Here is a 23,917-nt window from a genome sequence, read left to right as displayed (position 1 = left end):
AATATGCATCATAAATGCCATTACAGTAACTGTAAAGGGACCTTGAAGAGTTATTTTACATTTGGCCTTAAACCAATTCTTGTGAAAAGGTACTTCATATGATAAATTTCATTTAGACTTCCATTTCCATCTCAACAATGATCAACGAAAATGTGGAAGCTCAAAGCCTTTTATGATGCACAAGAACCAATGAGATATTGTTCACAAGCTTCGTGTTTACCAGGAGTGATGTTCTCTGTGTATCTGGATGTAAAACATCAATATCACAATAATACTAAACATACTTGAGTCAAAGATAGTTTGTAAAAACAAATGTCTGAAGCTACTCTATCTATCTACAGATATTGACTATTTATTAATCAGCCTGATCTTGGTTTTTATTAATATATCATTATATTTATTAGTATAATATATTATTGTCTAAATTAAGTGGTTTGGGGGTCTTTGGGGGATCCATAAGCACGTCCCTGTACAAATATATTACACACAGATTCACACCCTCGACAAAAACTGATTTTGTGTGTGTTATTTGCTACGTCATGAGCTTTCGTTTTCGATTGTTGATCGGACAGAAGATTATTTACAGCTAGTTTCACTCAGCTCTCGGTTTTTCGGTGAGTAACGTTACAAGTTTAGGAGACAGTGTTGTTCTTCTTGTGTCAGAACTGTGGTCGACAGTATGATCAGAAACTAATCTGGAAATGCGCAATGTAATAATGGTATTTTCCTTTACTTTGACCGTCAACAATCATCGACATCTGCAGTCTAAAGAATAAAAAAAAAACTACTTGCATATTGTGTGAAGACAGAAATCAAAAGGCATCACGTTTAAATATTTGAAAGTTTTTTTTTCCCCTTCAGAGAAATGTAATGAAAATGAAACTAAACTTATTGACAAATGCAAAGGTGCAATTCAACGACATTATCTTATACATTTAAACAGTATTAATAAATTATTAGGCCTACACTTTTGTAAAACAACCAGGACTCGTTCCTATTATTAACTTAAAGCTAAAAGCTTTCTTTCAGCTGCCGTTTGGAAGAAAACAGACCGTCAGAAATGGACATGGACGAATATGTATGTTATATATCAATCTCTCTCTCTCTCTCTCTCTCTCTCTCTCTCTCTCTCTCTCTTCACACACACACACACACACACACACACACACACACACACACACACACACACACACACACATATTGATCAGCTGTTCAATATTTTGTTGATCAGCTTGTCGACTCCATACATGCTTTCTGTTACAGTCACAAACTCTTAACAGCTACTGCTCTCTGGATACAACTTCTAACATGTCTTTGTATATACAATACTGTTTATGAAACTATTACTGTGATACACTGATAATGAAAACAAAACAAACAAACAAGAAAAAAAAAACAATGTAGAATATAGCCTAATAGACATGGGAAAATGTTCCTGTCATCAGTAACACATATAACAACATAACGAGAAAAAAATATTATATATATACATACATACATACATACATACATATATACAGGTCCTTCTCAAAAAATTAGCATATTGTGAAAAAGTTCAATATTTTCCATAATGTAATGATAAAAATTAAACTTTCATATATTTTAGATTCATTGCACACCAACTGAAATATTTCAGGTCTTTTATTGTTTTAATACTGATGATTTTGGCATACAGCTCATGAAAACCCAAAATTCCTATCTCAAAAAATTAGCATATCATGAAAAGGTTCTCTAAACGAGCTTTTAACCTAATCATCTGAATCAACTAATTAACTCTAAACACCTGCAAAAGATTCCTGAGGCTTTTAAAATCTCCCAGCCTGGTTCATTACTCAAAACCGCAATCATGAGTAAGACTGCCGACCTGACTGCTGTCCAGAAGGCCATCATTGACACCCTCAAGCGAGAGGGTAAGACACAGAAAGACATTTCTGAACGAATAGGCTGTTCCCAGAGTGCTGTATCAAGGCACCTCAGTGGGAAGTCTGTTGGAAGGAAAAAGTGTGGCAAAAAACGCTGCACAACGAGAAGAGGTGACCGGACCCTGAGGAGGATTGTGGAGAAGGACCGATTCCAGACCTTGGGGGACTGGGAGTCTGGAGTAGAAACATCCAGTGCCACCGTGCACAGGCGTGTCCAGGAAATGGGCTACAGAGAAGCAGCACTGGACTGTTGCTCAGTGGTCCAAAGTACTTTTTTCAGATGAAAGCTAATTTTGCATGTCATTCGGAAATCAATGTGCCAGAGTCTGGAGGAGGACTGGGTCCTCAGCAGTGCCACAGGCTGATTGCCTCCATGCCACGCCGCATTGAAGCAGTCATTTCTGCAAAAGGATTCCCGACCAAGTATTGAGTGCATAACTGAACATAATTATAACATAATTAATATTTGAAGGTTGACTTTTTTTGTATTAAAAACACTTTTCTATTATTGGTCGGATGAAATATGCTAATTTTTTGAGATAGGAATTTTGGGTTTTCATGAGCTGTATGCCATAATCATCAGTATTAAAACAATAAAAGACCTGAAATATTTCAGTTGGTGTGCAATGAATCTAAAATATATGAAAGTTTAATTTTTATCATTACATTATGGAAAATAATGAACTTTTTCACAATATGCAATTTTTTTTTGAGATATATATATATATATATATATAGAGAGAGAGAGAGAGAGAGAGGGAGAGAGAGAGAGAGAGAGAGAGAGAGAGAGAGAGAATGCCAGTTTTCTGATTATTATTTATTTATAATTTATGTTTTTTGTAAAAAGTGTATAGTAGCTACAGTGGCGTACTGCACATCTTAAAGGCCCCCTGCAAAGAACGAGATGGCGCCCCTCCCACAAGAAGGGATGTCATGTACGAAAACGGTAGATGTATGTAAATGTGTAAGGGATATATTATAGCTGATGACTCAATAAGTCCAATGCATCTTTATTCCTTGAGGTGTGAAATTTGATACACAATGAGGACCTGATGTTTCACTCATAATGCCAAGAGGGGGCCTGGGTGGGCCTTGGCCCCCTCATTTACATGTCCGGCCCCCTCAGATTTCCGATTGCTTAAAATAACATAAGTAAAATAAGAAAATGTTGATTTGTCAGTCTGATTGATAGATTGACCAATCGAAATGCTGCACAGTAAAATGCGGCTTTTTTCAAACTTGATTTGATTAGCCTATGTCACGTGTTGTGCGCAACTGACGCCGTCATCTTCGCTTGAGAGTTCATTAATATTCGGTGACAATGGTAGCTGTAACGCAAAGTACAATATTACGCTTTTTCAAAAAAGCTCTGCGACAGCGAGTGAAGTGGCACCTGAGGCTTCTCAGGACATTGAGTTTGCCGGAAAGAATCGTTGCTTTTCCCCAAAATGGTACAATGAGTTCACATGGCTTGATTATAGTTCAATAATAATCGCCCCTGTAGATCCGCCTTGTGATGTAAAACATAATCCCATGGTTTGAATTATAGCAGCTTAGCTATGTTGTATGCTGTTATGCTGCTGAAATAGTGAAATAAAAATGCTGTGATTTTATGCGGTATATATATTTGCTTATGCTGTATATATTCTTCTGTTTTTCGAACGTAAATTGGTGGATTTTTCTGGACTGAGTATGATGACATAATTTAATATTTGCCCTCGTAGATTCTACGACGTAACGTTAGACTCATGTAAAAGGTAATCACCGAGCTATGTTGTGGGCTGTTATGACTGTTCTGCTGAAATGGTGAAGTAAATATTCTGTTTTAAATGTGAACAGGTGTTAAGCTGTTTTTATTTATAGGTGTTAAGAGATATAGTGTATATATATGTATGTGAACCGAGCTTTCTTCTGCGAAGTTCTCCTCGAAGTCCCTCCTGCACCCGAACAAACAAATACAAATCGCAGTTTGAACAAACAAAAAAAGTGAAAGAGCCCAATTCAACACCACGGTGTTCTGGTGTTCTGGTGTTCAGGGCTCACGCAGAGAAAGGCGCCTCAAAACACTTGAACATCGAATCGGCTTATTTTTGCTCTTGTGCCGACAAATACATACAAAATGTGTCAAAATATCCACCTGGCAAATTATGCTCGAAAAAACTGTCAGTTATTTCTCAAGTGAAAGTAAACAGTTGAGGGAAAAAATGTGATGTGTATTATATTGGATGCGTTCATCATCTCTTAAAGTGACCGCGCCTAATTTAGCTACTGGCTGCTGTAATGTTAATACAAGAAAATGAAAGAAAATCACTCACTGCTCTTGACTGAATTTCTTTGTAGTTTTAACTGTCAAACCAAAAATTATTCAGAAACCAGATATAATTTTTTATATATATATAGCAAAACTGTAATAATGTGAGAAATGTTGAAGGTGTCTGAATAAATGTAGGTTTGATTGTATATTTCATTTTTACATTGAAGACTATCCAGTGCTTGGTTTCTGTACCTTGACACCTACAAACTTGAAAAAAAAAAAACTTAAACATTGGTGTGAAACAGGAGTAATGTTGTTTGCACCTTGTGTAACGTGGAATTAGTTTACAGCTTTTTCAAGCAGTTTGTGATGCATTTTGGAAACAGGAGATGAGCCCCTTTTCTAATGCAACACCTAGCTTGATAAACCCCTTCTCAAAGACTTACTGTTTGTCAGTTTTATTTGGGTAACACATATTCTGAATGCCGACGACAAAATTCGAATGAGCCATTTTAATCTAGATTAATCTAGATTAATTTCAAGATCACATTGAGATTAATCTAGATTAAAAAAATTAATCTATGCCCACCTCTAATATATATATATGGTTTGAATGGCTGCCGCAGAGCAATTAGCTAATGTAAACAATTAATTATATAAGTCACTGTCATTTGATGGTAATGTTGTGAATAATCTGCCAGTGATCAAAATATAATAATTTTTTTTAAGCAATTAAAAATGAAATTTTTGAGAATATATTTTGACGATGACAGAAATGGTAAAATCATCTGCTCAAGTTTCAAAAGATAATGAAATATGCTTTATTTTAATCTTCTGTAACCGTTATTAAAATATCAAGAACGTTTTAGCTATTGCAGCAGTTAAAATCCGACTGTGCTGGATATATTTGTCTGGGTCGCTAAAGACCGAATATGTAATAATGATTGGTGATCATGCATTTAAGAGTTGAGTCTTCTCATTCTTTTATAAAATGCCAATGCTTTGTTTTTATGACTAAAAGCTGCAGTAGGTAACTTTTGTAAAAATATATTTTTTACATATTTGTTAAACCTGTCATTATGTCCTGACAGTAGAATATGAGACAGATAATCTGTGAAAAAAATCAAGCTCCTCTGGCTCCTCCCAGTGTCCTATTGCCATTTACAGGAATACATCCGCTCCCGGTAAGAAACAACCAATCAGAGCTGCGGTCCTTAACTTTGTTTGTGTTCAAAATGTAGAAAAATGTATATAATAAGCGAGTACACCATGAATCCATTTTCCAAACCGTGTTTTAGCTTGTCCTGAATCACTAGGGTACATCTATAATAAGAGTTTATATCCGGACTATTTTAGATTGCTTCGGGGATACCGCGTCGGAGTAACACAGTACCTTTGTGATTCTTCATAGACATAAACAGAGAGAAGTAGTTACGGCTACAATGTTCTTCCGCAAGATGCAAGCAGTTCTGTTTATTAAACGCTAGAGCGTCAAAAGTTCCCCACCGCAGCTTTAAGGCAAACCCTTTAATGTAAAGATGGCCTTTGGCAGGATGAGCACTCAAGATAAATATCATTAACTAGGTCATTTTCTTGAAGTCACATGCTACCGTGATCATAAGTTCAATAAGATACAAAGGCATAGACAGAACAGTTAACAAAATAACAGCGATGACGGGCCCAAGCCCAAGTGGCTACCGCGGTGGTTTGTGGGCACTTAACTTTATAAGCTTGCAAAACCCTTTAAACACAGGTGTTACATGACCCTTATGAAACAAAAATATATTGCAGTATATTGGAAAATATCATGTAATATATTAGGCATATATTCTTATATATGGGATTTAATATTTATTTTTTCCAATATATAATATATTAGAAAATAAAAAGGGAAAATAATATATTACAATATACCACAATATATTTTAAGATATATATTGGTAAATATATTTTCCTTTCGTAAGGGGATGACTTTTCACTCTGATCGATCCATCCGTTCAGTTATCATCAGATTATTTGGTTGCATGTAAGCAAGTGACTCATTCACCATTTGTTAGTAATCTCTTTAAAATGAATCATGTCTTTTTCCTTGAGCAAGTCTCTCTCTCTCTCTCTCTGTTTTAGCTAACATTAAATAGTAATATATTGAGAATAGTTGTTGATTTGTGGCGATTCATTAAAAACATTACTAAGGCTATTCTTGTATTGTTATTAAAACAAGAAACATTGTCATTTAAGCTTCGTTTTCAGTAGCTTGGATTGTTTGCTTTATTTGACGTGCAAAACATGCAAAGGTATTTAGCCATGTGATTTGTTTAGGAACAAAATGGGTTCATGTGGCAACTGAGTTTTGTTTTTAACTCGCTCTAAACCTTGTCCACAGTATATAGTTGAATATGTATTGTTTGTGCAACATGAGTAAAACAATATAAAACTGCAATAGGCTGCAGTCTGTTGTATTTACAGTACATCCTACAGGGCGTAAGTATTGAAGGTCTGCTGGAGTCTTATTCAGACATATTGAGTTGAACTGTATAAATAATGTTGTAATTTTTAAAATGTATGATTGAAATCTTTTTAAAACTGAGTCTTGTTCTTTTTTATTGTTTTTTTTTTTTATGTTAGGACTTATATACATCAGGCGCTGAGGGTCAGGACGCTGGACCATCTCTGGATTACATGATGCATCTAAACATGATCATGAATCAGCCACACTTACCAGAAGAGGTACTGACTAAAGACTAGAGCTTGAGCAATAGATTTTCTCAGCACCAGGATATCAGTAATTTCATATTCATAAATGATTAAATGCCAAAGTATAAAAATGTATATGCAAATGACACGCTCTAATAATACAATCAATTATGGAAAGTCTGCATTCATAACTATTTCCTATAACAGGACATTTACACAGCCCGTGATGAAAAACCACGACCCTCAGCACCACTGGATATTGCTAAGTTTAAAATCAAAGTGGACTGGATAGAACCATTTCCAGAGAGATGGAGAGCAAGATTACAGATAGCCCTTCAGAGTTGGTTATCCCGACTAGAAGGAAAACCATCTGTCCACAATGTTAAACTCATGGAAGATCCATCCTGTGCAGAAGTGCAGATAACACCATCAACAGGTGAGATAATAGCATGTGTACAGTTCAGGTTTCAATTTAAATCTCATGTATGCTAGTATCTGAAAAAGCTAAAATACATATAATATTTGACCACATTAATACTGAAGGACTGTTCCATGGACTGGTGCATTGTCGTGATGGAACAGCTTGTGAGTCCCAATGACCCTGAGAGCTAAGCTGGCGGGGGTCTTGTACCCCTGGTAGCTTCAAGCGAGCCAGACAGGTCAAAGCCAGACAGAACGCAGTCCACCCTGCTAGCCCGGCAGAAGGCGCTGGTATACTGAGTATCAGAGCGCGTTTGCTATCACAACACCTGAGTCGGTCTGTCTCAGCCACCTGGTGAGCAGAAGAGCACCTCGCCAATGGCCACGAGGCAATAGACCTAGTCAGTTGGTCACTGTGGGGCAACTCATAACTACACCAACCATCACACACCTGTGTTCCGTTAGAATCTGTAGCATTGAATCCAGAGGTGGAAGTTTGACCTGGGCATGCATGCTTTCACTTATTTTGCCCGGGTGCTCTCTACTATGAGCATCTTATCTCTCCATTATGATGTCGAACATTCAGCCTCCATGACTTGCAACTCGGGAGCACTCTGTGCTTAAGAGTGCTGTCGTTGCTCGGCAAGGTTCGCGTGTATGGCAGGCTTCCTGGTTGTCATCCTGCAACTGTCGTGTACACTTCCATCGCATGCTGGAATGTGCATTGCCTCGGCATTAGTTCTGACATGGACTGCGTCTCACCTTGTAAATCAGCCCTGATTGACGCAGAACTACTCCGACTTAACATCTCCATCGCTGCCCTAAGTGAAACCTGGCTGACTGGCTGACTGAATCTGTCCCGGAAAAAACTATACTTTAATCTGGAACGGATACCCAGACGGAGACAGACCAATGCACAGTGTTGGCTTTGCAATCCAAAACCAGCTACTGTCCTCAGTGGAAAACCTGTGCCCATCTCCTCACGTATCTCCTCACTGCGCCTGCACACAAACTGTTGCCCAGTTACATAGCCACTTATGCCCCTACACTAACTTCTGATCTAGATGTATCATTCTACAATCAATTTAGGGCCATTGTTCAGAAGACCCCTCAAATGAACGTTTGATGATCCTTGGTGACTTTAATGCCCGAGTGGGTTCTAACTCTAGTGTCTAGTGCATGGCCTGACATTATGGGAAACCATTGATATGGCAGCATGAATGACAAATGGTCAGCACTTACTGATACTTTTTAGCACCTATAAACTTTGTGTCCCCTCCTCATTCTTTCAGGGCTCAAGCTCCTCCAAGGTCACCTGGCGTCATCCACGCCAAGAGCTGGCACCAACTTGACCATGTTTTGGTGAAGCGTGAGCATTTGAAGGAAGTATCACACTTCCGATCACTGCATTCAGCAGATTTTGACACTGATCACACCCTTCTATGTTATTCTGCAAACTAAGGATGGTCCCAAGCAAGTTTCATTACGCCAGGCCCAAGCCTACTCCTCGTCTGGATGTTTCTACAACCCATGCTCTTGCGTCGCAGCATGCGCTCCAGGAACTACTTGCTTCTAGCTTTGACTCCTCTCCTCCTCATGCAGACATCACAGCTGCCTGGCAGCACTTCCACTCTGTTACCACAGAGGATGCATTCTCCATCTTTGGAAAGCGATCCAGGTCCCAACTTGACAGGTTTAAAACCCATGCCAGCCTGCTCCTACCTGCAATTTCTTTGAAGCGTTCAGCCAGACTGTCCTATCTGCAGTATAACATTCGCTCAAATAAGGCAGCATTGAAGCAGGCATGCCTCAATGTCCAACGGGTCACTTGCATAGCCGTGCAGGCTTACTGTAGCACACTGTGTGACTGTACTGAGTCAAGTGCATCCATTGGACACATCCGAGGAGTCTTTGAAGGTCTGAAAGAAGCCTTGGGCCCAGTCCCTAAAAAATCCTCTCCACTCTGTTCCCTATAAGGTGAACTTCTGACTGATTTGGGATCTCAATTGGCAAGATGGGCAGAGCACTACAGCCTTCTCTATGCTCAGCCTGTCACAGCCAACACACTGGCAATAACTGCTGCTGTTCCTGAACTCCCCCCATGCCTGACCTGGATGCAGATATTAACATTGAGAAAGTCAAATCTGCAATTAAAGCACTGAAAAATAACAAGTCTCCCGGAGCTGTTGGCCTCCCCCCTAAGGCTTATAAGGCAGGTGGTGATGTTCTTGCCCCTGTCCTACATCATCTGGTTGTGATGTGCTGGAATAGTGGATATATCCCAGATGTCCTTAGAGATGCCAACATCATCCCCATCTATAAGAACAAGGAGGACCGTGCAGACTGTAACAACTTCAGAGGAATATCTCTGCACAGTCTTGCTGGCAAGATATTTGCTTGCACTATTCTACCATGTCTACAAATCCTTGCTGATCGTATCCTCCCTGAAATCCAGTGTGGGTTTCATGCTGCCGCTCCAAGTGTTTGTGGACTTGAACATGACCTTTGACCCAGTTAGTAGATCTGGACTTTTCCTCATCCTACAAAGACTTGGCTGCCTTCCAAAGCTACTGAAGGTGGTCATTGAGTTTCATGAGGGCATGAAGGCAACCGTACAGTCTGAAGGCACTTGCTCTGAAGAGTTCCAGATAAGGTGTGGGGTAAAGCAGGGATGTGTCCTTGCTTCTATCCTCTTTGGAATTTTTTTCTCTGTCCTACTACGCAGTACCTTTCCTGATGACTCAGGTATCCTTCTACACACCCGCATCTCAGGAAAACTGTTTAATCTGGCAAGATTGCGGGCGAAAAATAAAATATGCCATGTTCTGGTATGTGAGCTGTTTTATGCTAATGATGCTGCCTTTGTTGCCCACTCAGAGGCAGATCTACAACTACTCTGCTCATGTTTTGCCGCTGCTTGTCTAGAGTTCTGTTTGCAGATTAGTCTTAAAAAGACATTTAGCCCAACCTGCAACCCTGAACCCTACAGTATACATTAACAACACATGTTTGTCTGTGGTATCCACAGTATCAAACAACACTAAACTTGACGCAGAGCTTGACATGCGCATTGGGAGGGCATCATCAATGTTTGGAAAATTGAGCAAGCGTGTCTGGCACAACAAGTACCTCTCATTGCTCCTCAAAATCTGTGTATACCATGCATGTGTACTAGGGCACCTTACTATATGCAAGTGAGACATGGACAACATACAGGAGGCATGAACATTGCCTCAACGCCTTCCATTTTTGCTGCTTTGCTCCATACTGGGTGTATGCTGGAAAGACCATGTGCCAAGCTCTGTCAAACTTGAGAGAACTGGTTCTAGTGACCTGTACACCATTCTTTGTGAACACCACCTCCGTTGGACCGCATATTTATCGAATGAAAGACACCCGCCTGCCAAAAATCTTGTTATATGGTGAGCTAGCAAATGCCCCCCGCAAATATGCTCACCCCATCTACGTTTTAAAGATGTCATTAAAAGGGATCTTCAGGTCTTTTCCATCAACTTGGACAACTGGGAGCCACTTGCAAATGACAGACCCGACTGGTGCAGGGACTCTCAGGAGGCCTACAAGTCATTTCTGGAAGAGAGACGCTCAAAACGAGAAGCAGTTTGTCGTACTCGACGAGAATGGCCATAGTAGTAGTAATACTGAAGGGCAAATACCAGTGTTAAGGGTCTTAACATGTTACTGGTAATAAACATTACAATTACATCTGTCATGCAAGAGACGGTTTGATTTATGGGCCATGGCTGAATTAAATTAGAAACAAAGAAAACTGAGCTTGTTTTAATGGCAGTAAAATTAGCATTTAAAAAAAATCCAATATTGTATTATAAACTTTCAACGGGAAACGGCGAACGGCGCCGACTCCTCCGCTCCCTCACGGACGGCAGCCGCCTCTCCATATCGTGGGCGGCCGGCAGCGAGCTCGCCCGTCCCCGGCAACTCGCTCCATCCCACCGCCTCGAGCGTCCATGGCTGCACATACTTCGCCTGCTCGAGGGCACCGCGGATTCACCACAGCGGCGAGGGATCTTCAGAATCAGATCCAGAGGCTGAAATTTAACAAGAGCAACATCAGCAACGACTACAGCAGGACGTCTCTATGTAGTATCTATTGAAACTGTATATATTTGCTTAGCGGTTTTGGTGTACATGTGGAAAGTGCAGTTTGATGACAACATCGCATGTTGTTTACTTGATGTGCTTACGCGCCGATAGCTAAGTTAACAACACAGAGATATTTGAAGCGGCTTTACTCACCACCTGTGGTTCCAACACAAGATCGTGACCCTTTTTCGTTGGGACTGCATTATCCTTAAGAAATAAACGAGTTGCTAATCCGTCGTCTAACTGGGCTTTGTTTTTTAAGACAAGCATCTTCGAAATGCAGGGAACAAACACTTGCACAACTCCGTTGATGCTCTGTAAAAATAAACTCCATCCACTGGTCCCTTAATGCTGTTTTTTTTTTTTGGTAATCTGTGCAGGGTTGTCTTGCCCTGGCAACCAAAAACACACTCCTTTTGTGACATTTCTGTCTCTCGCTCTGATCAGTGAATGCCTGTTGTGCTCTCAGTGCTCTGCTATATGGGAGCGCGCGCTCTTCCGGCAGAAGTGCCCTTAGGACCCACATAAGGAAATTCCACTCCATCTAACGTCACACAGACCCATACTCGAAAAAACTTTCCGAAACTTGTGACAAACCGGAAGGACCTTCCGGTTTGTCACAAGTTTCGGAAAGTTTTTTCGAACGTACAACTTAATTTTTGAAACTTTGTCCATGTTTAGCATGGGAATCCAACTCTTTAACAGTGTAAAAAACTCAGTATGCATGAAATAGCATTTCACCCCCCCCCTTTAAATAAATATAGTTCATTATCTTTGTCATAAAACCCTACACCTAAACCTGCATCTTACACAAAACTACAGGCAATTTTTTTAATTAAAAAACAACAAAAATACAGTTTGGTATGTTTTTTTAAAGTCTTTTAGTTTACAGGGACACAGGATGTGTCCTCATAAACCATGTTTATGTCATAGTACACATGATGTTATACACATTTGTGTCTTCATAAACCATATACAGTTTACCAGAACACACACACAGTTAGCAACTTCCACTTCTGTATTTAAATAAAGTTGCCTTTGTTACAGTTGCCTCTATGTTATCAAAGCCGTGTACTAAATGTACTCTTTTTTTTTTTTCTATAGCTCTAAAGGTTTTAAAATATCACCGAACTGTATCTCTTAAGTTTAAAGATTATAAGGATGGTAAAGATAAGGAAGTGACTGCACAGATTTATCTAGATGAAGCACATTCTGTATGTCTACCACAAAAGTCCTTGCTGGAGGAGAACAAAGCTCCATCATCAAAGGTATGTTTACTTTATCAAGAATTATGGCAAATCATCTCAGCAGTTTATTCATTGGTTTTTAAGCTTTCGATTGCTGAGAGTATACACATAACTAAAGAAAACTGCCAGACCTATACTACAATACACAGTAATAACTGTTAAACTACAGTATTTCTTAGTAAAGTTGTACTAGTACTAGTACTAGTAAACTCATCTGTGACCTGTAGCAATTATTTGGTATTAATTCAGTAATCTTCATTTAGCTGTGGGTATAGTAAATCCTCTGCACAATCTGACTTTACTGCAGAATGGATTTAAACTGCTGGTTTTGTTTGGCCTGAAGAGAACAACACACTATTTTGACAAACTGTGAAGCTGCTTTGATGCAATATAAGAAGCACGATATAAAAAATGGTGACTTGACTTTACTATAAAATTCTTAAATTAAATCCCATCATATGTCTTTTAGGTAAACAGCACTAAACCTGTGACTTCAGCAGTGTCAGAAGACACTAACACTAGTGATGATGTTGTTGCAGCTACCAGAGCTTCAAATGATGCTGAGATCAGAAAATCATTTAAAATGACCCATGAGACCTTAGCTGGAATCAGTCTTCCCGTCTATCAGTTCTGGTATCTGCATCATGCTTACAGAAAGGAGCTGGAGCTAATTGAGAAACAACATGGAGTCTCTATGCATGCAGAAGTGTCTGTCTCATTCAAATCCACCCAGAGATCAAGCAGTGATTCTGTCTCCATAGCCTCGGAGGACTTTCAGAAACTTCTGTCTGAATGTGTTGAGAGTTTTAGTCAAGCTTCCATTAATCATAAATACATGGATTCAGTTATTGTGAAAGAGGCCCTTCATTACATCCAGTCAGAGAAGACAAAGATGATGTTCACCATGTCTGCCAGTGACTGCCGGTTCTTTGGACCGAAGCAATTTACAGATATCATTAAAAGGGAGACAACAAGATCAGAACACCAATTTAAAAACAAATCAAATGAATTGGATGTAGATAACATTTGTCCACAAAGCAGATCTTCATTGGTCATGGACACAAAAGACTTTCCGACTCAACTTGAGATGGATAAGGTACATTGGGATCTGATTAAACTTTCCTATAAGGAACAATTATTACAGCTTGAAACAAAGTACGGAGTGTTATTTCATGAAGAAAAACTGCAGAAAAATGTCATTAAGGTTCATGCGCGATCCAAAGGAGATCAGCATATTAATCTTGAAAGTCATGCCCTCAGAGCTTTAACACATCTCTACCAGAAACTAGCCTCGGCCGCTGTCAGCTGTGAACTCACAAAACCTACAGATCAAACTGCTGTGGCCCCAATAGTAGAGAAACTTCAGCAGCAGAATTATTGTGTTGTTGCTGCAAATGAATTCAGTCCCTGGAAGCTTGTTGGACTGCCAGAACATCTTGGTCCCGCCATTGCTGATATTGAGAAGAAACTTCAGAAGCATGTGTTTGATGACAAGAAGAAGAAACTGATTGGATACTCGGGTGACATTCCTCATGCAAGAGGAATCAGGTGGAATCGGACGCCTGAATATGGTCCAGGAGCAGTGGGTGGAGCAGCAGGAGATCAAACAGATAGTCGTTTCAATAAAGAATCAGAAATAAATGCTAGACATAAGAGTAAAGGTGCTCATGCTGAAGAGGAGATGTGTCCTATTTGTATGGACAGCTTCACTGACCAGAAAAAACTTAAATGTGGGCATGAATTCTGTCGGGAATGTATAAGGATGTCAGTGGAGAGTCTGGGACCCATCTGTCCTGTGTGTAACGAATTCTTTGGGAAAATGGAGGGGAACCAACCGGATGGAACAATGAAAGTAATGAAGAACAGATTGAGTCTCCCTGGATACCCAAATTGTGGCACTATTCAAATACACTACAACATACCCAGCGGCATTCAAATGGTAAGAAAATGTAAAACTGAATTTTGATCGACTTGTGATTAATAATAATATAAAATCAAAGAACTTTGCTGAAGCTCTATACTGTGTGATCCCAACTAATCATTCCTCTTGCCTGAGGCCTGAGCTTTATAACGCCAACTATTCTGTAGAGCAGTGTCCAGTCATGTTCCTGGAGGGTCACTTAAAACATACCTGAACCAACTAATTGAGGCGTTCAGGATTACTAGAAACTTAAAGGCAAGTGTGTTGGAGCTGCTGAAGTTATATTTTATTGAAAATTGGCCATCCTGGAGCAGGATTAGACACAATGCAGAACAACCATAAAAACACAAGCACACAATATAAAGTATAAGATGTTTTATTTATTTATTTTTTTGTTCATTTATTTTATATTTTATTTTAATATAGTTTTGTTTAAGATTGTAGTACAATAATACATAATCTTTGGATTTTTTTTTTTTTTTTGTTTGTTTGTTTTTTTTTTTTTTTAAGAAGAGGCATCCAAACCCTGGGCAGTATTTCCATGGCGCAAGATGTCAGGCATACTTGCCTGACAACCGTGAAGGACGGAAAGTGCTTTCACTGCTGCAGAGAGCTTTTGATCAGAAACTGATCTTTACTGTTGGGACCTCGACAACCTCTGGTTTAAAGAATGTTGTCACCTGGAATGATATTCATCATAAGAACAATACACATGGCGGGCCTCTAAAGTATGAGTACATTTAAAGTTTAATTATCTATCATGTCCTAGAAAATCATTAATCAAACATGATGTTTTTATTTGGGTTTCATGTAAATAATGTAGTGGATCTGAACTTGTACATTTATAATTTTTTTTCTGTCAACAGTTATGGCTATCCAGACCCTGACTATCTGAGGAGAGTAAAGGATGAGTTGAAGGCCAAAGGCATTGAATGACGATTGGATTTATGTTTCAAATTCACATCTAAGCCTAATATTTAAAAGTAAACCATTTATTGGTTATAATGTAATAATTTATATATAGTGATTTTCAGATGTATTCAGACCCTTGACCAGTTTACTGAAAAACAAACTATATAATTAATTCTTGTTCTGTGTGAAGCAAATCTTAAATCTCAAAAATAATTATTTGAGGGTGAAATTGGTTTTAACAAACTATATTTAATGCATTAACTAACATTAACTATCAATGAGCAATACATTTGTTACAGTTTTTTAATCTTTGTAAATACCAGTTATTGAAATACAGCTGTTCAGTGTTAGTCCATATTAGCTCAGGTCCATTGAGTAACACTAATAGACTTTTCTTTTCATTACTAATCTTTTAATAATGCATCGGTTATTATAAAAAAAATAATAAATTAAAAATAATAATACTAATTATATATATATTGTCATAGTCATGGACTTTCTGTTCCTTTTGTGTTATCCCTATTTGGTCAAGTTCTGTTCCTCATTTTTTGTTAATTAATTAATCCCCACCTGTTTCCTTTCCCCTCATTAATTTCCTTGTGTTTAAAACCCCTGTCTGTTCAGTTCATTTGGTCCACTATTACTGTGATGTTATGTTCTAATGGTTGGATGTGCCCTTCTTCTCCCGTGATAATTAAAAGAACTCTTTAGATATATATATTTCCTTCATTTACACACCAGCACTTGTGACAGAATAGCGGACCAAAATGTAACTTTTTGTTTTCTCCCTCCTATGCCTGGAGCAGTCTGATCGTTCGCTGGAGGACCACACAAGGGACTTTTTTCGATCTGGCGTGCCATACCCACTTCCCAGACTGCCCGCTCTGTGGTTTTTATTATCACGACCTGAGCGAGCGGTGTAAGGCATGCTTGCCAGCGAACGGTCCCAGAGAGGATTTTGCCACTTTCATGGAGTGGGTGCTGGAGAAAAATGGATCTCCATTCATCGTCGGCCCTATTGAAGAGGATATCTCCAGCCCCACTCCTGAACCAGAGACTAGTCAGCTGCTGTCATCCCGCTGCATGGAGCTAAAGCCAGAGCCCACCGCAGCCGCAGAGCCCAGTGTGTGCACTGGCAACACCATGCGCCATGGGATTACTGGTGGAGGTCGAGGGTGTGGAGGAATGCCCTGCCCACACTCCTGCGACTGAGGGTGAGCTGCGACTGGTTTTTGAAAATTATGTAGAGGAATTAATGTACATTTTTCAAATGGACCTTATAGACTGGTTTGGGGAGGTAATTCCTAATTCTCCTGCGTCTCCGCTGGTTCCACCCAGCCCTGAATCTCCTGCATCTCTCCTGGTTCCCTCCAGCCCTGAATCTCCTGTGTCTCTGCTGGTTCCATCCAGTCCTAGATCTCCTGTGTCTGCGCTGGTTCCGTCCAGCCCTGATCCTCCTGTGTTCCCTCCCAGCTTCACTCTCCTGCCTCCTCCTAGATCAGTCAGTTCCTCTGCTCCATCTCCGCTAGTGCCTGTCAGCCCTTCGGCTCATCCTCAGTCAGCACCTTCTAGGCGCTCTGGTCTACCTCAGGACTTCCAGTCTCCAGCTCCGCCTTGGCGTAAGGATCCCCTGTCTCCACTTCCAGCCTGCAAGCCCTGGACTCCACCTCGGACCTCCGACCCATTGGCTCCGCCTTGGCTCTTAGCTCCCTCATCTCCACCATGGCCCAGCATCCCACTGGGCTCCCTCGTCCCCTCCGACTCCACCTTGGTCAGTCGTCGAACACCCACCGTCTCGGGACTCCATTCCTCTGGCCTCGCCTCGTCACTCCATCCCTCCGGCTCTATCAGGGTCCTCCTTCCCTCCGGCTCCACCTCCATCCTCAGTCACTCTGGCTCCGCAGTGGTCTTCGGGTGCCCCGCCTCCACCTTGGTCGCCTGAGCCTTCTGCTCTACCTTGCCCATCCAGATCGTCTCCGCCACCTTGGCTCTGCGGCTGTTCTGCTTTATCCTGTGCTCCTCATCCATCGGTGCAGTCTCCGTCAGTTGGTCCCCTGGTGTTGTCGGCTCCTCCTCCACCATGGCTCCTCCCGCCGTCGGCTCCACTGTGGGTCATCATCCTGGCTGGTCTCTGGATCACCATCTGGCTCCTCCTTCTATGGGCTCCTCCCTGGCTCCTCCCTCCATCCACTCCACCCTGGTTCCATGCTCCCTCATTGCCTGCCCCACGCCTGCCTCCAGAACCCCCACCCTCCCTCTCTTTCGGTGCGAGGACACACCGTTCCAGGAGGGGGCGAACTGTCAGTCATGTACTTTCTGTTCCTTCAAGTTCTGTTCCTCGTTTTGTTAATTAATCCACACCTGTTTCCATTCCCCTCATTACTTTCCTTGTGTTTTAAAACCCTGTCTGTTCAGTTCCTTTGGTCCGCTATTAATGTGACGTTATGTTCTAATGGTTGAACATCTAGTGGTATTCTAGTGCCTACGGTGAAGTGCCTAAGGGGAAGTGAGCCCATCAGTGGACACCCAGGGTAACAGAGACTAGACAGCGTGACATTACCCCGTCCTCCACGGAGCAGCTAGCAGATGCTCCACCCGAACCCAAGAAGAGACCAAAGACATAAAGACACCAGGAGGTAGGTGGAACGGCAGAAGACCAGGGGGAGCGACGGAGGACCAGGTCCTTACAGGGAAACAGAAAGAAAGACAAAGACAGGAAACCCAGGAGGGAGGTGGACCGGCAGAGGATCAAGGGGAGGGACTGAGGGCCAGGTCAAAAAATAATAATAATGGGGAAACCAGAGACAAGACAGCGTGACACCTACGTATGAGACACATCATTTTTTTTATTAATGTTTTTATTAGTGATATATTCCATCCCTACGGTGTTATTCCTATGCATGCCTGCACTATGTCTGTACTTTCTTGGAAGCTCCTGTCATCAAGTCAAATTCCGTGTGTGTGTGTGTGTGTAAACATTCTTGGTAATAAAGCTCTTCTGATTCTAAATGTTGGAATCAACATTAAATTAGCTAGTTTGTTAACCAATGTGGTTAGCTAATGTTAAGGATAAGGAACCTTATTGTAAAGCATTACCAAAATATTTTTTTTCAATGGGTCTAAATACTTTTGCAAGGCACCATATACAGTTGTGGTTACAAGTTTACATGGGGTGGCAGTGGTTCATGTAGGTTGTCTACAAACCGGAAGGTTGGTGGTTCAATCCCCGGCTCCACCTGACCAAGTGTCGAGGTGTCATTGAGCAAGACACCTAACCCCAGCTGCTCCCGACGAGCTGGATGGCGCCTTGAATGGCTGACACCGCAGTCGGTGTATGAATGAGTGTGTGAATGGGTGAATGTGAGGCAAATTGTAAAGCGCTTTGGATGGCCATGTGGTCTGTTGAAAACGCTATATAAATGCAGTCCATTTACCAGAATTTTTTTGCAGAATCTGCAAAATGGTAATGGTAAAAAATTATAATTATATATTTTTTTTTAAAGATCATAGTTTTCCATTTAGTATGGCCCATCAGAAGCTACAGTAGATTAAAAAAAAAACAATAAATGCCCTGTGATGTTTGTACTGGCTACTGTATTCAGGCCACCAGGACAGAATTTAGCATTGACACATTATGTTCCTATTTTGATATAGTAAAGCTGCTTTGATCCAATCTGTATTGTTAAAGACAAGGGGTGGTGGATTGTGCATTAATGTCAACAAGCTTGGTGTACGAACACTGTCATTGTTGGGAGACACTGCTCAGCTAACCTAGAGTTTCTCATGGTTAAATGTAGACCTTTTTATCTGCCACGGGAGTTCACTTCCACCATAATAACCGCAGTCTCTATTCCACCAGATGCTAATGCCAAGCTTGCTTTGAACGAACTTCATGCAGCCATTAGTAAACAACAGACTGCTATATTGGTTTGTTTTAACTCAGAGGGAGTGTCAGCCACATTAAAAAAAGCTCTCGGACTAAATCTAAAATATCTTAAACAGTGTTCCGAAGATGAACGGAGGTCTTACGGGTTTGGACATGACATAATTTTGATTTTTGGGTGAACTATCCCTTTAAGTGGCGTCTGGCGTAAACTCATCGCGTAACGACGCTTATTAATCACCTGGCAGCGTTATGAAAACAGCGTTTTAAAATTAATACGGCGTTGAAAAGCATGTGAATTCTGGCCCACTTGGCTTTCCATATATATATGCACAGTGATTCACATGTACACGCAAGTGTTTCACATGTATGCGCAACTATTTCAATTTGTATCGCAAGATTTCAATGTGTATTGCAAGTGCTTCAATATGGAAAGGCAAGTGGGTCAGGATTAGGGGTGTGCACGGATAGTCGAACATTCGAATATTCGCTCTGCTCTAATTATTCGATAAATAAAAATGATGTTCGAATTTCGCCAAAAAAAAAAAAGAAAAAAAAAAGTTCACAATAAAACCTAATTCGGTCACTTTTTGTGATTCTCCACAGCATATTTGAAGATGTATGCAACTAAAAAATAATTAATGGATGAATAAGGCGCCGTTCACATATCGCGCCTAAAAACGCATGGAAAACACTAGGCGCGCCCCTTTCTCCTTCTTCAAAGCACTCGGGCAGAAGCGCTCCTGAGGCGTCTGTCTTTGCTAAGCAACAATGACGCGCTCTCTCCATGAAGAAAAGGATAAATGGATCTGCAGCACAAAAAAATCGCTTTCAGTAGCTCTGCTACTAAATTACTTTAAAAATGGCAATCCATATATAACTATGATCAGCTGTCCCTTCATCTTAGCTGAGCTTTCAACATTGTTAAGGGAAAGGATGCAGCTGAATGTTTAGTTCTTGTCACATGACCTGCCGTGCGCTTGCGGCATTCTGAAAAGTTGAGATATTTTTAACTTGATGTGGTGCGGACGCGTCTGGAAAAAACGGGCGCGTCGCACCGCGTGCCCATTGCGACCACATTGGAAATAACGAACTTGAGCGCGCAAAATACGCGATATGTGTACTGCCCCTAAGAACTGTGGTCTTCTACAGTACTTCAAATATGCCGTGGAGAATCACAGAAAGTGACCGAATTCAAGAGCATTGTTGCGGCATCTCTCAAGCAGCGAATAAACACCGTTCACTTGGAGAATGCAGGATAAACTCCTCTTCTCGCGTCTGCCCTAGACCCTCGGCACAAACATCTCAGGTTTCTCGATGAAAACATGAGAGAAGTAAGAAAAAAAAAACTTTTTGGAACATTATCAAAACATTTTCCTTGATGCGAGTGGTGCGTCACCAACAATGAAGAGGATGCAATGCCCACTCATTGGAAAAGGCTCAGCCAGTTCTCCAGCAATGATTACAGAGAGTCCAGCCGAGACGAGTGGGAACAGTTCTTGCTGGAGCCATGTATTCCACCAGATGAAAATCCCTTTCAGTGGTGAAACGAAAACACGAAGCGCTTCACAAAACTTAAGTCTCTTAGCACAACGTCATTTGTGAGTCCCGCCAACGTCTGTGCCATCAGAGCGCGTTTTCTCCGCGGCCGGCCTTATTGTTAACAGACTAAGGAGCCGACTTTCCCCCGATCATGTTTACATGCCCGTATTTCTTAACAAGAACATAAACAATAGAAAAAAAAGCAAAAAAGATTTGCTGACAGTTTAAAAGTTTCAAAGTTAAGTGTAGGCTACGTTCTACAATAGCCTAATTGCTGCAGGCTGCTTTACTTTTTTCTTTGTTGATTTTTTTTCCCATTTTTTTTTTTCTTTTAATCTGTACTTTTGTTTGTTTGCACGCATTGTTAATGTTTTCAGCTACAAAACAGGATGTGTAATGTTCAAGCTTGTTCAAAATGACGGAAACAATAAATGTCACTGAAAAATAACGCCTGTCTCATTAAACTTAATTTAAATAAACGAATATTTGAATATTCGTTTTTTGTGAGCTCAAATATTTGAATGTGATATTTGCGGAAAACACCCATCCCTAGTCAGGATTCGCGTGCTTTTCAATGGCGTATACATTTAAAACGCCGTTTTCACAACACCGCGAGGAATTAAATAAGCACCGTTACGCGAAAAGTTAACACCAGAAACCACCACGTGTTACAATAACGGCACACGCCGACGACGTTAAGTTAATGCCACATGCCACTTAAGATGCAGATTTATTTACTCATCTACATGGACACACCTCTCATGGCTACAAGGACTCTACATCAAGTCAGAGCATCCAGTTTGCAAGAGCGAAATATGCCCCTGAATGAGCTTTTTATAAGTCGCACCTGAGAAAAGTCACATCAGTCAATGAGGAAAAAAACATATATAAGTCTCACTGGACTATAAGTCGCATTTATTTAGAACCAAGAACCAAGAGAAAACATTACCATCTACTAGGGATGGGCATTCGATTAAATTTTCTTAGTCGATCGTCGGGAGAATTAACGATCGACTATCGATTAATCATTAATATTTTTATAATATAATTAATTATTTAATTTTTATAGTTAAAAAATGCAATGAATACAAAAATACAGTGTGTTTTTCCTCGGTGATAGCTTTATTACAAGATCAACTTGTGGCAGACAGTTAAACTACGTTCAGGCAAACCGAACATATATGCGCGTGCTGAATGCAGTGCTCTAAAGCAGCGGAACCTGCAGCTGCTAGCAGGCGTTTTTAAACAGAGACCTCATTTGTTCCAAAACAATAATAATGATAAAAGAATCATGTTAAACAATAACATAAAAAAACATTATAAAACTTAGATCGGACAGATTTTGTAAAAATGTAACTCAAAACTATCCAAGCCAGAAGAAAAGGCCAGATATTAGCCTCCCTAACAATTACGCTAACTTAACAAATTATGCTACTTAAAGCCTCATGAAAAATAACTAACTTTAGTAACTAGCATACAACTTCTGCACGAGTCCACGGATTTTTGTTGAGAAATACCATATAAGCGTGTTGACATGATCTGGTGTCAGACGCGACCGCAACCCTGGTGACCGTCAGTCCAGCCGCTGAAAACACCCACTCTGAGGGAACTGACGTTGCCGGGATGCACAGGACAGGTACATCATTTGAGTCGTGGCCGTGTTGTACTTAAACACCCCATCGCAATGTTTGCAGTTAACTAGTTCGCTTTTTAAATCAAAATGGTCCCACGCAACACTTCACCGTGACATCTTAATGATTATTCTTTTGAAATCAAAACGTAAGATCACAGATAACCGAGTAGGGTGTCAAATATTGCACCCTGGTGGTAAAATATTTATTTGCTGCCACACTACGTAACGCAACCTGCATTAGATTAAAAAAAGTGCTTTAGATTAATCGATAACAAATTAACATGATCGAAGAAATTCTTAACGATCAATTATCGATTGTCGATTAATCATGCCCATCCCTACCGTCTACAGCTGCGAGAGGGCGCTCTATGTCTTCAGTGTAGACTACAGGAGAACTGAGCAGCATAGAGCGCCCTCTCGCGGCTGGAGACAGTAATGTTTTCTATTGGTTCATTTCTCTTGGTTCATTTCTCTCGGTTCATGTCAAATTAATTTTGATAAATAAATCGCACCTAACTATAAGTCGCAGGACCAGCCAAACTATGAAAAAAAGTGTGACTTACAGTCCGGAAAATACAGTATTTTATTATTATATTATATTTTGAGTAGGCTATCATTTCAATTAAAAAAATAGTTGGGGATAGTTTCAGAAAAATTTAAATTCTGTTTATTTACATTTACATTTACATTTACTCAACCCAATGTTGTTTCAAATCTTATACGTTTATTGCGTTTGATGAAGATATTTTGAAGAATGCCGATAACCAAACTGTTTTAGTCTGTAAACATATGATTCAGATGCAGCTTCTGAAACAAAAGTAGAGCATGTGTAATTCAAAATTAAATATACATTTATTTTTAAAGCTACTTTATTTTTTCTCATATATATATATATATATATATATATATATATATATATATATATATATATATATATATATATATATATATATATATATATAGATTACAAAGGTATTTATAATTAAAAACATCCAAAATGTCAGGACTTGCCATACATTTTCTTATTTATTTAACCATTGTAATAATTTCAAAATTTGGACTTATTTTTGTCATTCGATAACTAAATTCCTTATATCCATATTTGTAAGTGCTTTATTGTAAAATAAATCAGGTATCTACTTTTGAGCATGATTTCAGTTTATCATATATTATTATATTTTTAAAAAGGAAGAGAAAGTACCCTCAGAAGATATTTTAGAGCCTAATTGTGTGAAATGTGAAAAAGCAAACAAAATGTAGCTTTAAATATTAATATTTAATTTAGAATTACAAATGCTATACTTTGTTTCAGAAGCTGCATCTGAATCATTGGGTTGAGTAAATGTAAATAAACAGAATTTATATTT

The 23,917-nt window shown here is 39.9% G+C and overlaps 1 protein-coding gene across 2 annotated transcripts; it reads left to right on the top strand.

Moving 5' to 3' along the window:
• The first annotated feature begins 527 nt into the window (after positions 1-527).
• On the top strand, positions 528-18,497 carry LOC113068139 (E3 ubiquitin-protein ligase DTX3L-like). Of its 2 annotated transcripts, none has more exons than XM_026240777.1 (9): positions 528-614; positions 1,030-1,078; positions 6,802-6,903; positions 7,078-7,306; positions 12,517-12,680; positions 13,129-14,598; positions 15,091-15,308; positions 15,447-15,563; positions 16,299-18,497. In XM_026240777.1, the coding sequence occupies exons 2-8, from the start codon at positions 1,061-1,063 to the stop codon at positions 15,514-15,516; spliced, it is 2,271 nt and encodes a 756-aa protein (XP_026096562.1). In that variant the 5' UTR covers positions 528-614; positions 1,030-1,060; the 3' UTR covers positions 15,517-15,563; positions 16,299-18,497. The 2 variants fall into 2 exon arrangements, with proteins under 2 accessions (XP_026096562.1, XP_026096563.1); XM_026240778.1 differs by having other exon boundaries at positions 16,296-18,497.
• The last annotated feature ends 5,420 nt before the right edge of the window (positions 18,498-23,917 follow it).

Source organism: Carassius auratus, linkage group LG36F (assembly GCF_003368295.1).
Source record: "Carassius auratus strain Wakin linkage group LG36F, ASM336829v1, whole genome shotgun sequence".
Lineage (NCBI taxonomy): Eukaryota > Metazoa > Chordata > Actinopteri > Cypriniformes > Cyprinidae > Carassius > Carassius auratus.
This window is presented reverse-complemented; position numbering and strand designations above follow the sequence as displayed.